A 14978-nucleotide genomic window follows, 5' to 3' on the forward strand; every position below is an offset into this window, starting at 1 on the left:
AGGCGTTTCATCACCACTACTGCTGTGATTAAGGTTGCCACGTCGGTGTTGACATCCCCCTTTCGAGAAAACTCCAAATCTATGCTACTCAATCCACTTCCGTATACAACAACGGAAATGTACTGGGTAATATCACATGGATGTATTATAGCGTTATATCAGCAATATAAGTATTATTGTAAAACATGATATATTCGCCATAACAAAGATAGTGTAGATTCAAGACGTGATTATATTAGCCCCGCCTCAACAATTAAAGGCCCTATCATTATTTGACAGACTTAAATACAGGAAATATGAGCTCATATGTCTGTATTTTATTCATCTATTATATATATATTGTATTTATTGTATTATCTATTGAATATATATGTATATAAACATTAGAATGATATAGACCAGGGGAGTCTTTGTAAATTAAGGTTAGTCTCAAACTAAATTACCTAAACCAGTTTTTAACTTCATCAATTAATTAATGAGGATCTGATTTTAGAAGGGCTAATACATAGGGTAGAAGATCAGTATAGGAGCAAATTGAAAGTGGGGTCCCATGCTGGACTAACCCATAATCCTCCTAGAAATACTTTTGAAACAGGTGAGGAGTAGAATTGTTGTCTGTTTGTGTGTTAAAATATAAAATGTATTGTTTTTTGGGCCATAGAAAGGGTTGTTATCTGCTACTGTTAGCAGTTTGTAAGTTACCAGAAAAGGAAATGAATTTGTAAAATGATAAAATCACATCACTGTCATTCTGACATAACACTATGGCTATGTTCATAACTCAAATGCAAGTCCATGTATGCATAAAGCAGCATCACTGCATTTTAATCAATTATATTGGTTCAAAATTCATTCAAATTCAACAGTTTACAATTACAAATACACGTCATGCTTTGTGTAAACATGTTGACATAGGCTAGTTGTGTCAAAAATAATACAATTTACCTAACAGCTGCTAAATGAAGATTTACTGTTGCCTTGAGAAAAAGGAATGCGTTCAAAGTAAGTAATTGTGTCACTTACAACATTTTAATTGAGCAATTGCGTTTGAAAGATAAACATAAAAAAAACACAGCTCATTATTGCTCAAATTTCAGAACTACAAAACTACAGTCAAGTCAGCTTGCAGTGCGAGTCGGTAAGGAGCCAATGGCATTCGTAGTACATGTCACATGTCAATTCAGCCCAATGGGGCGTAGCCTGATTGTCTAGTTAGGTTGATTCTTTGAGAGACAGCTGTTGAGAGAAACGTTTAACGTATAGCTAACTTTGGTCAGTGTTTTTACCTGTTCGGAGGCATCTTTTTTATTTGTAAATCGGTCTATGGCTCAACACAAACTTTGTCATTAGGTTGTCAGCTTTTAAAGGCATGAACAGGCTCAAAAAGAAGAAACAAAACGCAGGAGCTGAGGTGAATGGGAATGGATCTGTCACAAGAGGTGAGTCAACTATCAGATAGTTAGCTAGGTAGTGTTTCATAAACGTGTCTATTAAAGACATACATACAGACAAGCCACACAAGATAGTTTTTATATTAAAACACACACTATATTGATCCTCCGTAGGCTAACGTGTAGCTTACAGACAGAAACGTGACTTGCTGTGTCTGCAGTTGGAGAAATGGCAGTGAACTTAATACTATTACTAGCCAGCCATTCAAGTCATGAATCACGATGTGTCCAATGTTGTGCTAACCTGTTTCTAACATGGTTTCTAATCTCCGGTTGTACATTTGTTTACAATCTTGCCAAAGTAAACATTGGCAACATATCTGACAGTAGTGCCTGCGTGGCAGCATGTCTGCCAACTTGGACAATACTTAACTGCTGTTTGCCAGACAGAAGAAGTTGGACATGGTTATGTCATCATTCACTGTCTCTGAAACCGAATATACAAACAGACAAACAAAGATAGCTATGCCATCAATTAACACTGGGTTTTGGTTTGACCCGTCAAGTAATTCAAACTCTCATATCTTATTTTCATTTTCACGTAAGAAACTAAAGCAATCCATTAAAGAAACGCCATGTGTGTTTATTATTTGTCTATATCTGTATGTTTGTTCCATGCATATGATTGCTAGTTTCTATTTCTAACTCAAACATGGTCTCCTCCTCCTCCCTCCTCTTCTTTTTTCTCCTTCATCTTCCTCTCCAAATCGTTCTGCCCCTCATCCTTTTTCTCTGTCTCTGTTGCAGAGCCAGATTGTGGGAGGAAACAGAAGTTAGCTGAGATCCATCAGGCTTTGATCAAGTAATGTAACAAATACCAGTTGCACTTTGCTTGTTATGGATATGTTCTCATTATTATTGCTTGAATGGCATTCATTAGGATGTATTATTTACCTCCCATGAGTTTGCCTCAGTAAGCCAAACATCCTGTGGTTTTGTTGATCTGGTGATAAAATACAACAGAATTACTCAGACTGTATTTCATAAAAACACCCTGGGTGCTAAGGTGTTCCCAGCACATTAGGTGTAATTCCCACAATAGCTTCCCCTAAGAATCTGTCTGTTTTGTAGAAATCTAAAAAGTTTTGTGAGCTTCCGTTCCACATGATGTGTTTTCCCGAGTGGGAAAGCCTCTCCCTTTGCTGAATGCTGTTCCACAATTAGATGTTATGCATCTATCCGTAGACATTGACCTTCATCACTCTTATTTTGCGATAAACTAAAGTATTCTTTGTCCATTCAGCCAAGACATGCGGACACACGCGTCCTTCTGTCCCAGTAGAAAAACAATAACAGTGAAAAATAAATAGAATTTGTCTGTCTTGAAATTGATCATAAAATCATTTTCAAATGGTGTGTCGTGGAAGTGAAAAAAGTGAAATAATTATTGACCCGCTACAATTTACGCTAACCCTGCGCTGCATAAACATACTTATTTTGTAAGTAATTTAGTTTCACATCCTGCTTAGTTTCATATAAATAAATGTATTATTACTTGAATCAAAGACATTTCAACTTTATTCCTGAAGTAAGTATTTCTGTGATGGACACTATTGATCATATTTAGAGCCTCTAACTTTTGATGACCGGAGAATACGTTTGCTGTGTAAGCAGATTTTTAAGAGAAGCATCTTAACAATGTCCAATTCTGACTTTTGAACTCCCAGTGATCCAGTGGACATTGAGACCCTGAGGAAGGCAGCAGGCAGTAAGGGAGGGCTGCTCACCGATGAGCTGAGGAGGAAGGTCTGGCCCAAACTACTGAACATCAATGTGTACGATCTGCCTCATAAACCTGGTTAGTGGTTTATTTTCATATGAACTGGGTTGAATTATACTACATGATACTTCATAATTCTGTCACTATTACTAATAGACTAATGCAGGAATGACATAACCTGGAAGTTAGCATCCCTCTGGTTCCTTCGACAACAATCAAATAAAAATCTTTCCCTAAAGTTTGGGAATATAGCAGAAAAGATTTTCTAAACAAATGAAAACCACTTATAGGATTTTTTTTAAGCCTTATACTATAGCAGTGGCAAGAAGTTCAGTAAAAAGCTATTTTTAGGCTTCACAACTTCACCACGGTTGCATGACTTTAACATCACCACCAATAAAATAAGAAAAGATAATGTTCCAGACAAACTCTGGTAATTTAGGGACTTGTCTGCAACCACGTTTTTTTTAAAGACAAGTTAAAGTGAGGATTACCTGACATGTTTTATGTCATAAAATTAAACCTTCTGGTATCTGGCTTTAAACCCAATAAAAACGTGTTGACTATGACAAAAGGGAATCGGAAGTGAGTAAATGCTGACTCATATTTAGGGTATAGGAATAAATTCTACATCTCTACACCGACAACAATAATAATAACTTCTTTTTTCATAGGTCGAGATGTGAGGGAAAACCACAAGGACTTTAACCAAGTAGTCCTTGATGTCAGGAGGTCTATGAAGCGGTTCCCTAAAGGTGCGTGTATGTGTGTGTGTGTTTGTTTTAAAGATAGCAGCATTGCTCACAGTGCCATTCAACACACCGTACCCCCGTACTTAGAGCTACATATCTGGCAAGGCTTAATAATGAATGAACTGAGTAAAAGCTGCAACAGGGAACATTCTTATGTCAAAAGACGCCTGTGTTGTCGGCCAACATCAGGAAGTTGGGAAAGCGACAGAGAAAAGTGTCTTATCTAGAAGCGAGGCTGACAGTTCAGGATAAGAGGAAGCAACACATTTTTTGAAACTGAAAAAAGCTGCATGGAATGAGGGAAAGCTGGACTTAGAGTGTTAGATGCTTAATATAGTTGATCCCTTTCTGTTTACTAAGCTGCTACAATACAATTTATGTAATTTTGCTGTTACATGAAAAGTAAGAATGATATCATTTTTGGAAATTAAACTTCATGTTTAAAGCACACGTACAAGCAAATCCTGTTGTGATTCTCAGGTCTCTCTCAGGAAAATATATTCTGATCATATTAAGACTGCCTAATTTAAATAACATAAACATTTATTTCACAAGCAGTCAGACAAAAGTTAGATAACTTATTTTGAACTATTCACTAAAATGACAATCACATGAATGTTAGCTTTCCTTTAGGGTGTTTTTTCTGTGAAGGTTTTATTTTATAATGATTCCTGGCTCTCCCTCAGGTATGCGAGCCTCAGAGAGAGCTGTGCTTCAGGAGCAGATGATTGACATCATACTGGAGGTTTTGAAACGCACCCCCCAGCTCCATTACTACCAAGGCTACCATGATGTGGCGGTCACTCTGCTGCTGGTGGTTGGGGAGCGGATTACCATCGCCATGCTGGACACTCTTTCCAATCACCATCTCAGGTTGATATCTTTTTTTCCAATCAATCCATTTATATATGCATTTTAATCGACTTTAAAGGCGACAATCTTAAGGATCCTGAAGATATCTGTTTATTTCTTTTTGATGAGAAGAGGGAGTTTGCTGATGGGTTATTAATTTAAATCTGCAACCTTCTTTCTTTTTTACTGTATCAAATTAACCAACCTTATTAACACATGTTTAGCAGTAATATTGATGTAACCTCTGCCTGTTTTTTCTGTAGGGATTTCATGGATCCTACCATGGACAGCACTAAACACATTTTAAACTACCTGATGCCTATATTGGAACAAGTTGATGCAGAACTACATGACTTCATGATCAGGTACACACACACACACACACACACACACACACACACACACACACACACACACACACACACACACACACACACACACACACACACACACACACACACACACACACACACACACACACACACACACACAGTTTGCGTTTGTACTTTACTTATAATTTCTTCAAACAAAAGCATATCTAACTCTTATTCTGATTCTGAATGGGTTTAATGGAAGTCATTTTGGACATAATGTAATGTTACCACTAGAGGGCATCCACGTGTTGATTTTCACCTGTGAGATTCACACAGAGACAAAGAGTGAGTTTGTGGTTTTTGAATTGAAACTCAATTGAAAATGCATCACTAGTGTTCTCTTTTGGGAGTTCTCATGTCAGATGGTCCAACAGCTGTTTCAGAGGCTTTCCTGTCCCACCAAGGTGTGCATCACATTTACCCTTATTTGTGAGGCGTAATTAGCCATAAAATGATTCATGATATTTATGCAGTTTATCGAAAAAACAACAAAAAGCTTTTTACCGATATAGGATAAATGTAGGTAAATGTTGAAGTGTCTATTGAGGACTGTGATTTGGGATGTTTGGGAGTCACTGGATCGTCCTCTAAGGTAATTTGATGTGTGGAGGGATATGTGTGTGCTTGCCTGTGTGTGTCTACAGTACCTTTGCTGTCTTGTTGCCTGTTCATAATTGATGTTGTGCTGGCAACCTCCCTTTTTGCAAATTAACCATCTACTTGCATACAAGCTCACACAAACAGAAAAATGATCCAAAAAACAGACATTGCACTGGCAGGATAAACAACACCGACTCCAAAGTTCGGAACACTCTTTCTTGTGAGCACCTCCACTTCCCCTTACCTGGCTTCTTATCTCCTTTCTGCTTTCCCTTTTCTCTTGCTGCAATTTCATGTTATCTCTTTTATGCTCCTCTTATCACACATGCTCTCTGCCCTTTGCTCTGTCTGTTTACCCCTCCCCTGTTCATCATTCCCACCTACTTATTTCCGCTAGTCACTCCTTCAGTTTCCTTGTACTCTTTCTTCTTCCTCACTGAATGTTCCTATCTAATATGTATCAACAACTGCTAAGAGTATCCAATTTACTTGAAACTCTGTCAAAAATAACCAGCTATTTATATCTGCACACAACAAAGAGGGAGGGGAAGAACATTGGATGGTGTATAAGCAGTGTGAGAAAAATGAGGCTAATTCTTTGGACATTTCTGTGGTCATGTCAAAGTCTTGCAAGCTAATGTTTCAAGACCCTCGCTGAGAGCCAGACTCATGTAGATGAGTTAACAGTTCAAGTATTGCTAATGGTGTTTGATGGTGCTGTGGCTATTGAGGTGCATTTACACCTTTTTTTTCTTTTTTTTAAAGAAAATGTTTTAAAAAGTTTTGCCGTTTCTCAGTGAGTTTTAACCAAAACACGCAATGGGGAATATTTGGATCCAGTGGTGAAGCTTGAACCAGAGTAGGGGGTAAAATACACGTTATCTCAGCCTCTCTGCTTAGTCCATTTTTATAATTCTTTCTTACGTGAGAACCCTATTTCAGGGTTTTTGCGAAGTTTAGCTGAATCATACCAATACATGGTTATCATTTCATCCCACTGACAACAAATTACTTATGCTGTATACTAGGGCTGCTCGATTATGGCAAAAATCATAATCTCGATTATTTGGGTCAATAATTGTAATTGCGATTATTAAATGCGATTATTCATTGACTTTGACATTCATTTATTGGAGATTTCTTTTTTGAACAGTATGTTTTTAACTGTTGATTACCCTGAACTTTAAGTATAATTAAACTGAGAAACCAAAAAAAAAAAAGATCAGTTAAAAAAAAATTAATAATAAAAAAAAATCGTTTTATTTCGATTACGTTGTTTTCGTAATCGTTGCAAGCCATAATCGTAATTGCGATTAAAATATGATTAATTGAGCAGCCTTACTGTATACCGCACACCATTGAGTGTATCATTACTTTTCAAAATGACTTCCTGCCTTCTACACAGCCATTACTTTTTATTCATTTTTGATTTAGAATAAGAAAAAAAGAAAGACTTGAACTTTTTGATGCATTTTGATCAAGCTATTAGCTGCCTAGCAAATGGTTTAATCTGCCTGTATTCATTTTATTCATTCTATAAATTATATTTGTGATGTTATATCTGCATTTTGATTTAGTTCTGCTATTGTAAGCTATTTGATGATATCAGTTTAGGTTTGCTACTGATGTTTATTTTGGCCAGTTTATTGTAGACAGAGATTGTTCATCTCAGTTTGGCCTTCCTGGTTAAATAAATGTTGTACAGTAAAAAAACTAAACATTTAGGCATGGCTTGTGTTTCTTTGTTTGTTCACCTTCTCTTTGCATTTCCTCTCAGAGCGGAGGTGGGAACCATCTTCGCCCTGTCCTGGCTCATCACATGGTACGGCCACGTGCTGTCAGACTTCAAACACACCATGAGACTCTACGACTTCTTCCTGGCCTCACACCCTCTGATGCCCATCTACCTCGCTGCTATGGTAAGAAGTTATTGTAGCCAACAGGAAATGAACAACAGGCAGGGACTCAGTTTTGTCAGAAATCCAGGATGCTTACATGCAAATACATGCTGCAGCACACTAACTAACTCACTCCCTCCTATACGTCTGCATGCGGAAAGGCAGAGTGCTGTGAAGTGAAGTTAATTAGACAGATGAGAGAGTGAGAGACAGTGTTATAGAGGAGGAGATAAAAGGGGAAAGTGAAGGAAAAGGACGAAGACTGCATCAGGAAACAGAATGACAAGGAGGGCTGACTAATGTTTGACTGAAAGGATGGAACAATTACAAAGGGAAAGCATGTCTATGTTTGTGACTTTTTTCACTTGGGTTAAAACAACACCAACTGTTGTTCTACTGCTGGAACATGTATGATTGAATATGTGTTAATTATTAAAAAGTTTATATGTTGTGTGTGCATGCTTTATGTATTTATGGGTTTATTTGAGTCTGAGTAGGATTTTTTTTTTTTTGCATGTAAATCAGTGTGTACAATTGTGCACATATTGCTCATTTGCATTTGAGGATGTTCTAGTATTTGCGATTTTTGTGTGTGTGTGTGTAGTGGCTGGGCAGAGGAAGGGTTCTGTTTGAAGTGTGTGAAACAACAAAGCAGAATGTAGTTCATGTTTCCTCCAAGGCTGAGTACAGCACACAGCATGGGGGGTTAACTCCTTATCTGCTGAGTGCTTATTCTCAGCCTCTCTTGTATCACTGAAGCTATCCAGTTTGCAGAATCTAATCCACGTCTGCTCTAGGGTTAACTAAAGTGCACAGCTTTAGGGTTTAAACAAGACTTCAACCCCTCTTTTTCCTCATCAGATTGTGTTACACAGAGAGAAGGAGGTGAAGAAGACTGAGTGTGACATGGCCATGGTCCACCACCTCCTCTCCCGCATTCCCCAGGACCTCCCATACGAACTTCTGATTGGCCAGGCCCAGGACCTATTCAACCAGTACCCTCCATCCCTACTTGCCAAGCGGGCAGCACTGCAGCCCCGCAAGAGGTGAAGGGACAAGCTTTGAAACTCAAGCACAGCCCGATACTGCTGGTGTTCACATCATCATATTTACACTTAGACATTCAAACACAAATAAAGCTCAAATATAATCATAAAACCTCAGATGACAAAGAGGGATTACAATTACCAATTGATAGAAGGTTTTAAAGCCCACTGTGCAGTTTAAATGATATTAATTGTTTCTTTTGAATGCATGTCTGTCCTTTTTGCACATCAAGGCTGCTATTACTTTATTGGAAATACTTTTTTCTGAGTAATGTGAATGTAATCAACAGATCCACATCAAGTCCACATGACAACATTTAAAACAAATATTTTCAATTTAGGAAATATTCACGTTCAAGATGCAGAAAGCAGTGAAAAAGTAGCAATACATGACATAATACTATTAGTTAATACTTATATACTTAAATGTTATCAGTGAGTGTTCTGTCAATCGACTAATTACATACTTCACTAATTGCACCTGCACCTTTAGTTTCATCTGAACATGAGATACAAAAACAAAAGTATGTGAGTGGGATGTAATTCTGTCTTTTACCAAGAGCGAGTGCTCTAAAAACACATCCAGACTCAGCGATGCTGCTGACATGCACAGGCCATATGTGTGTGTAACCAGTCATGTGACCATTTTTCAATTTCTTTTTATCATTGAGAAGAAACATAACTCTAGCTACTCAAATACACTTTAGTGTGCCCATAGTTCCCCCATCAGTCTCCCTCTGGGCGTCCTTCACTGTTACCTACAGTCATTGTTCAGGAGAGGAAGTGACATCACTGACACATGGCCTTGACTGAAATATGTCCCATAATCCACTACGCCATGGCTACTGACTTAGCAGATCTCTCAAACTGTCTGTCACGCTTTCTCTCACTTGTCTTTATCCATCAGCTGATCCTTCAATCCATCACTTTCTGTCATTCCAGCCGTCAATGCCTCTCGTAAAACCTGACTCTGCGCTCTTTCACTTACTTACTCTCCTTCTTTCTGTTTTCCAGTCTGTCCATCAGCACCTTCCAGGCATTTCAATTTGCCACCCTCCATCAGAGGCCCGACTCCGTTCTCAAACGCCTCACCAAGGCCCAGGGCTCCAGCACCTCCAGACAAGGTAAAGATAGTAACTGTAATCTTAATACTGACTGAGGAAAGACTGCACGGCCTGCGTATAGTGTGTACAAAGATAGTTTTACTGCTCTTTGTAGGTGGGAATAAATTAATATCGACTGTAAGATCAAACATTTCAAACATCAACATCGTCTGATGGATCTGTAGTTCTTAAAAAAAACGTTTTTATCACAACCCGTAACAAGGCAATAAATGTGTCATCCCACACAAACACTGCCCCCCCCCTTTGGGCCAATCAATAACAAGTAAACAAATGATGTAGTACACCCATCAGACCAATCAAGTGCACATTTAAATATGCCAGAACAGAACAAAGAGATGCTTTATTCCCGTCGGTATTGTGAGAATCTGATCAGTGGTGCCTGTCTGTGATGTACAGCCAATCAGAAATATGCTTCAGCATTCCCCTCAGGCCAAACATTGTTATATTAAAATTGATGAACATCATTCCCTGCAGTTTCATTAACATTCAATTAGCAGCATCATAGATTAAATGCGTAACGGACAGAAAGAGCACCTCCTGATTTCACTGTGGCAGACATTGAATGGGAGTCAGTAACACACAGACAACCCGCTCTCTAAAATGTGATGAGTTTTTAAGTGAAACTAAAAGTGGAATTTATATCTATTTAGGCCTCTAAGTGATCAAAATGAGAGTACTGTTTCGAGTAGGATTGGTTGTTTAATACTTCTGCTCGTCCCTTGTCTCCACTTTTTGTCTTCAATCCCAGTCGTTGTGGTTCAGCTTTCACCTTTTATGAAACCTCTTTGCCCCTGCATGTCTCCCCTCCTTGTTCTGTGATTGTAGCCTCTCGATACTCAGGTCTGGAAGCAGCTTTGCCCCAAGAGCGAGGCCAGCTGTGGGGGAAGGGGAACAGGATGGTGAAGATGGCAGTGTGGGGGCTGTCCGCCACGCTCGGGGCCGCCGTGTTCGCTGTGGCTCAGACGGCTATGGACTGGGGACCCGAGGCGTTACTACAACTGTTCTGAGGTGGCGTTGGGGATTTAGACCATTAGACACACAGTGACACGTGTTGACAGCAGACACACATCTGCTCTACAGAAGGATTAACAATGAACAATCCAACGTACACATGCAAAGACGTTTAAGCTCTTTTCTCCTGCTGAGAGGAAACAGGAGATGTAAGTTACCCTGGTGCCACACAGGTTGTTGCTACTCAACTACAATGAACATATGTTAGCCACTATAGCAAGCCTTGGGATGTGTGTGAGCAGGTGGTTGTGTGATATATCTCATACCTCATGCTGCATGTGAGCATGAATGGATGACTGAGTTAGCCTACTGCCCACCTTGACCTCTTGGGCCAGAGACCTTTTTTTTTTTTAATCAATCAAAAGACCAAAAAGAGACAGAAAGCAATCACCAACAGCCAAAAATACAATGCATCACACCTTAAGAGACCAAAAACAACAACATTAATTGACCACATAAAGACGCAAAACAACCACAAGAACAAGCAACACAAACACATAGAGACATAAGACGCTGACACAAATACACAAAACCACTGCTCATGGTCCTTTCATGCACGTGAGACACTAACACTGAATTGTTGGTGTAACATGTCTGTGCATTTGCTGCTTACTGTATGTTGCTGACTCATTTTTTGAATTTCATGCCTGTTTCCTTGCACTTCTGTTGTTGGTATTTAAGTGCGCTGGTTGGATCTGCAGCCATATCTGAAAAGTGCACATAGCCAGCACGATGACACATGAATACAAATTATTAAAGAGTGGTGTTTTCAGCTGAAAGCTTCCAGTTATGAGCAAAGAAGGAGAGAGGGAGAGAAAAGCCAAAGATGGAGGGAGAGATTTTTCCTTTCAGCCACTGGTATTAATTGCTTTACTGCGGGTGTCAGCATATTACATTTAGAGTAGAGTTTGTCGCACAAAACGAGTTGTTACTGCCTTAAAATGTGAACATTACACAAGGTTAGCACGCTGCACTCGATGCAAGCAGTTGGCCTTTGGTTGTGTTGTTAAGGGGAAGACACAAGTACTTTTACATTCTTGAAATATTTATCAGGTTTGCAGCAACATCCACCCTGAGCAGCCTTCAAGAGAACATCATATTTCTCGTACGCATTTTAAAGCTACTGTGATTATTTTATGTAGGAAGAAATTGTGTTTTTTATTTCATTAGGTAAATTAGTTAACAACCTGTATAGCACACCCTGTAGATATTGTTGGATTAAACATAATCAATTAGTTCCAGAACTTCCAGCGCCCGAAAAGTAAACATTAATTAATAATACAGGCGTTCCAACTGAGGTGCATACATATGTACAGGGCACGGGGGGTCTCCAAACAGCAATGCATGCTCTGTGTCGACTTATGTTCTGAAATATTTATCGGCTTTTACTAGCATGTTGCCTGGTTGTGTCTGTTAACACAACTTCACCGGGGTCTCAACACTCGTATTCCTCCTCTTTCTCCGACATCAGATATACGTGTGTGCTATCTTTGCACAGTCGGATTTCATGTGAAGTTTACCCTGTTGATGTATGTTGCTCTGAAGCACATTAATTCAACTGGTGTGTGCTTTGTTGTGTATGAAATTACAGAAGAAAGAGAGAAAGAGCTCAGTAGTTCACAAACCAATCAATCTATCACTCCATTAAGTCGTAATTTTATTAAAAAGTCAATACATAAATCAATAAACTCAGGTAGTCTGCTGGTCTTTAAGCCAGTTAGGATTCAGACACCGAGTCAGTCGGCGTGCTGCGTTGCTTGTTGGAAAAGCCTCTGCATGTTCCCCTCATCAGTCTGACAAGCGATGTGATGTAAAACATCATGTGTGCGTGGTCGGATGATTAAATGCAATAAGTGTGTGCTTGTAGTTTGTGTGTATGTGTGTGTAAGAGAGAGACATATTTCATTTTCTTTGCTGATTTAAATTGCTGGGCATCTTCTGTGTTTCTTTTTATTGTTTGCTTTCCAAAGTGTCTCAATATGAACTGTCAACAGTCTAACTATTTATTTTAAGAGCAACAATCTAAATGGCTATTTATGTAATGGTTACATTGGATTTTATGAATGGTTATTTAAGATTTATATTTTTGGCATGAATTAATTGATCATTATTGTTTGTAATTTGAGGGTTTATGTTTTTAAAGTTGATGCAATTTGTTTTAAGTATAACATACTGTATCTGGTCAGTCATTTAATAAATACATATTTGCTATCTACTGTGTATGGTTTGGCATTGCTATCAAACTTTTTCTGTAATGCTTCTAGGTTTGCAAAGGCTAACATCCCAAAGTTTCTCTCCCACACCACCTTTAGTGAGATCACTATGAAACACTCACACTTCTATTGGCTAGCGCTCTAACACATTGCACGTGACACAAGGCTGAGCCGTCCAGCTAACCAATCAGAGCAGACTGGGCTCTGGTTTCAGACAGAGGGGGAAAAGAGGTGCTGCGGCACAGGCATTATGAGAAGAATAAAGAGCTTTTTGAACATTAAAGCATGTGAACATGTCACATTAGAGTCACACAATACACACATATGAACATAACAGGGCCCCTTTAACTAAAACAAAGTAATTATTGCATGTTATCTTTGCTTACACTTGCACATAAATATGCAGGAAAAACCTTCCTGTTCAGGAACTTCATTTCAAGTCAACATGCTATTTTGCGGTTGTGTTATTAGTGATCATGTACACCTGCACACACATACAGTGCTCACACACACACTCATAGAGGGAGAGAGCGTTGGTGCTGCCAGATCATAATGAGTATTTAATTCCTGCCCCTGGCTCTTGGCTCGCTTGAGAAGCTTTCTCCTTGTATTCTTTTCTTCCCACTCGCACACCAACACCTGCACTGGACTCAGTCTGGCAGTGGGAGAGGCTTTAGATGAAAAATGATTGAAGCATTTTACTTTGAAGTAAATCAACCAAGATGTAAAAGAAATAAGACGGATGCTTTCGATCCCAAGTCTGAAGTTGACAAAAAAAGTGTGTTTGCATGTTTAGGGCGGTAAAAGTATGGAAAACACTGCATGTAACTATAGGAAATAGAAGATACATGATTTAGTTTGACTGTAGTGCTATGATTTACTTTTATAAGCCCTGTTGAATCATTTCACATTTAATCAATGCTTTTTATTCTCACTTTTTATCAGCCCACATCTGCAAAGATTGTGAGTCTTTGTTGCACTCCACCTGCTATCAATGCTGTTAGATCTACTGAATTTGCCAAATATGATAACGAAACCCAATAGATGATTCACTCGTGAGAGGTTTTAACAATTTAATCAGATCTGCTCAGTTTTAATGTTGAATATGAAAGTGTTACATGTTTTGAAACAACACATTTTAAATCAATGTTGCTGCAACTAAAAAATATACTTCCAACAAAACAAAATAATATAACATGAGAAATAACAGGAAAAGGAGTTATTTCAATAACTGGACGCGGTGGATTTGATTTGACAGCTAGTAATTCAATTTATCCAAAAACACACTACTTGTAAATCAGAATAACTTGAATGTCACATTGAGTTCAATGTGGTGTGATGAATAAACTGAAGTTGAACTCCCAGAGAGATCATGTCGAGCCTCTCTCCACTGCTCTGTCCTCCCCTCAGGTCCTAAAGTCTCCCCAAAGACTTGATTGTACCAAATGCCTGAATTAGTTTTTTTTATATGTATGACATTTCTGGGCATTTTAATGCATGTTTCTAATATCATGGGTACAAATATATGGAACAAACATATCAGGGTCTCTGCACATTGAAGTTATACTGCGATTGTCGTTAGACATGTCTTTGAGATGGAGCTGTTTTTTGTGATTAAGTAATAAAGGTAGTACATTGGGTTGCATGTGAACGTCATTTTTTGACCTTGGAAAAAATGTTTGAAAAGAACATTTCTTGAAAACCAAAAACTTAATGACCAGCTCTATCAGGGGCTATTTGTTATATTTTTTAACTGAACCAACTTGCTCAAACCGATACTTAGATTTGACTGATGTTAAAAGTTTAAAGGATTTCCCTACACTTGCTTTGCTAATAAGGACACTCAGGTTTTAGATGATAGTGAACAAACACACATTTACACAGAGCAAAGCATTTAAGAGCTACAAGAATTGGTTTATGAACAGAATATTAATTGA

General features: G+C 38.5%; 1 protein-coding gene and 1 long non-coding RNA gene across 2 annotated transcripts; one reads left to right on the top strand and one right to left on the bottom strand.

Moving 5' to 3' along the window:
- Positions 1 to 10: 10 nt before the first annotated feature.
- Positions 11 to 13043, top strand: LOC307021797 (TBC1 domain family member 20). The gene is made up of 11 exons (XM_079654243.1): positions 11 to 126; positions 1351 to 1439; positions 2199 to 2253; positions 3119 to 3249; positions 3846 to 3926; positions 4610 to 4796; positions 5039 to 5140; positions 7527 to 7668; positions 8509 to 8693; positions 9708 to 9817; positions 10643 to 13043. Exons 2-11 carry the CDS (start codon positions 1370 to 1372, stop codon positions 10822 to 10824), a joined length of 1245 nt encoding a protein of 414 aa, XP_079510369.1. The 5' UTR covers positions 11 to 126; positions 1351 to 1369; the 3' UTR covers positions 10825 to 13043.
- On the bottom strand, positions 1452 to 6808 carry LOC307021799. The gene is made up of 3 exons (XR_013803248.1): positions 5797 to 6808; positions 2346 to 2394; positions 1452 to 2189 (listed from the first exon to the last, which is right to left on the bottom strand). It is a non-coding gene; the product is annotated as an uncharacterized lncRNA (long non-coding RNA).
- Positions 13044 to 14978: the final 1935 nt, after the last annotated feature.

Source organism: Notothenia rossii (genome assembly GCF_949606895.1).
Source record: "Notothenia rossii genome assembly, chromosome: 10".
Taxonomy (NCBI): domain Eukaryota; kingdom Metazoa; phylum Chordata; class Actinopteri; order Perciformes; family Nototheniidae; genus Notothenia; species Notothenia rossii.

Coding starts and splice junctions, on each gene's coding strand:
- LOC307021797 (XM_079654243.1), top strand. CDS start 1,370: ATGAACAGGCTCAAAAAGAAGAAACAAAACGCAGGAGCTGAGGTGAAT. Junction 3,250..3,845: donor CGATCTGCCTCATAAACCTG/GTTAGTGGTTTA, acceptor CTTTTTTCATAG/GTCGAGATGTGAGGGAAAAC. Junction 8,694..9,707: donor GCACTGCAGCCCCGCAAGAG/GTGAAGGGACAA, acceptor TCTGTTTTCCAG/TCTGTCCATCAGCACCTTCC.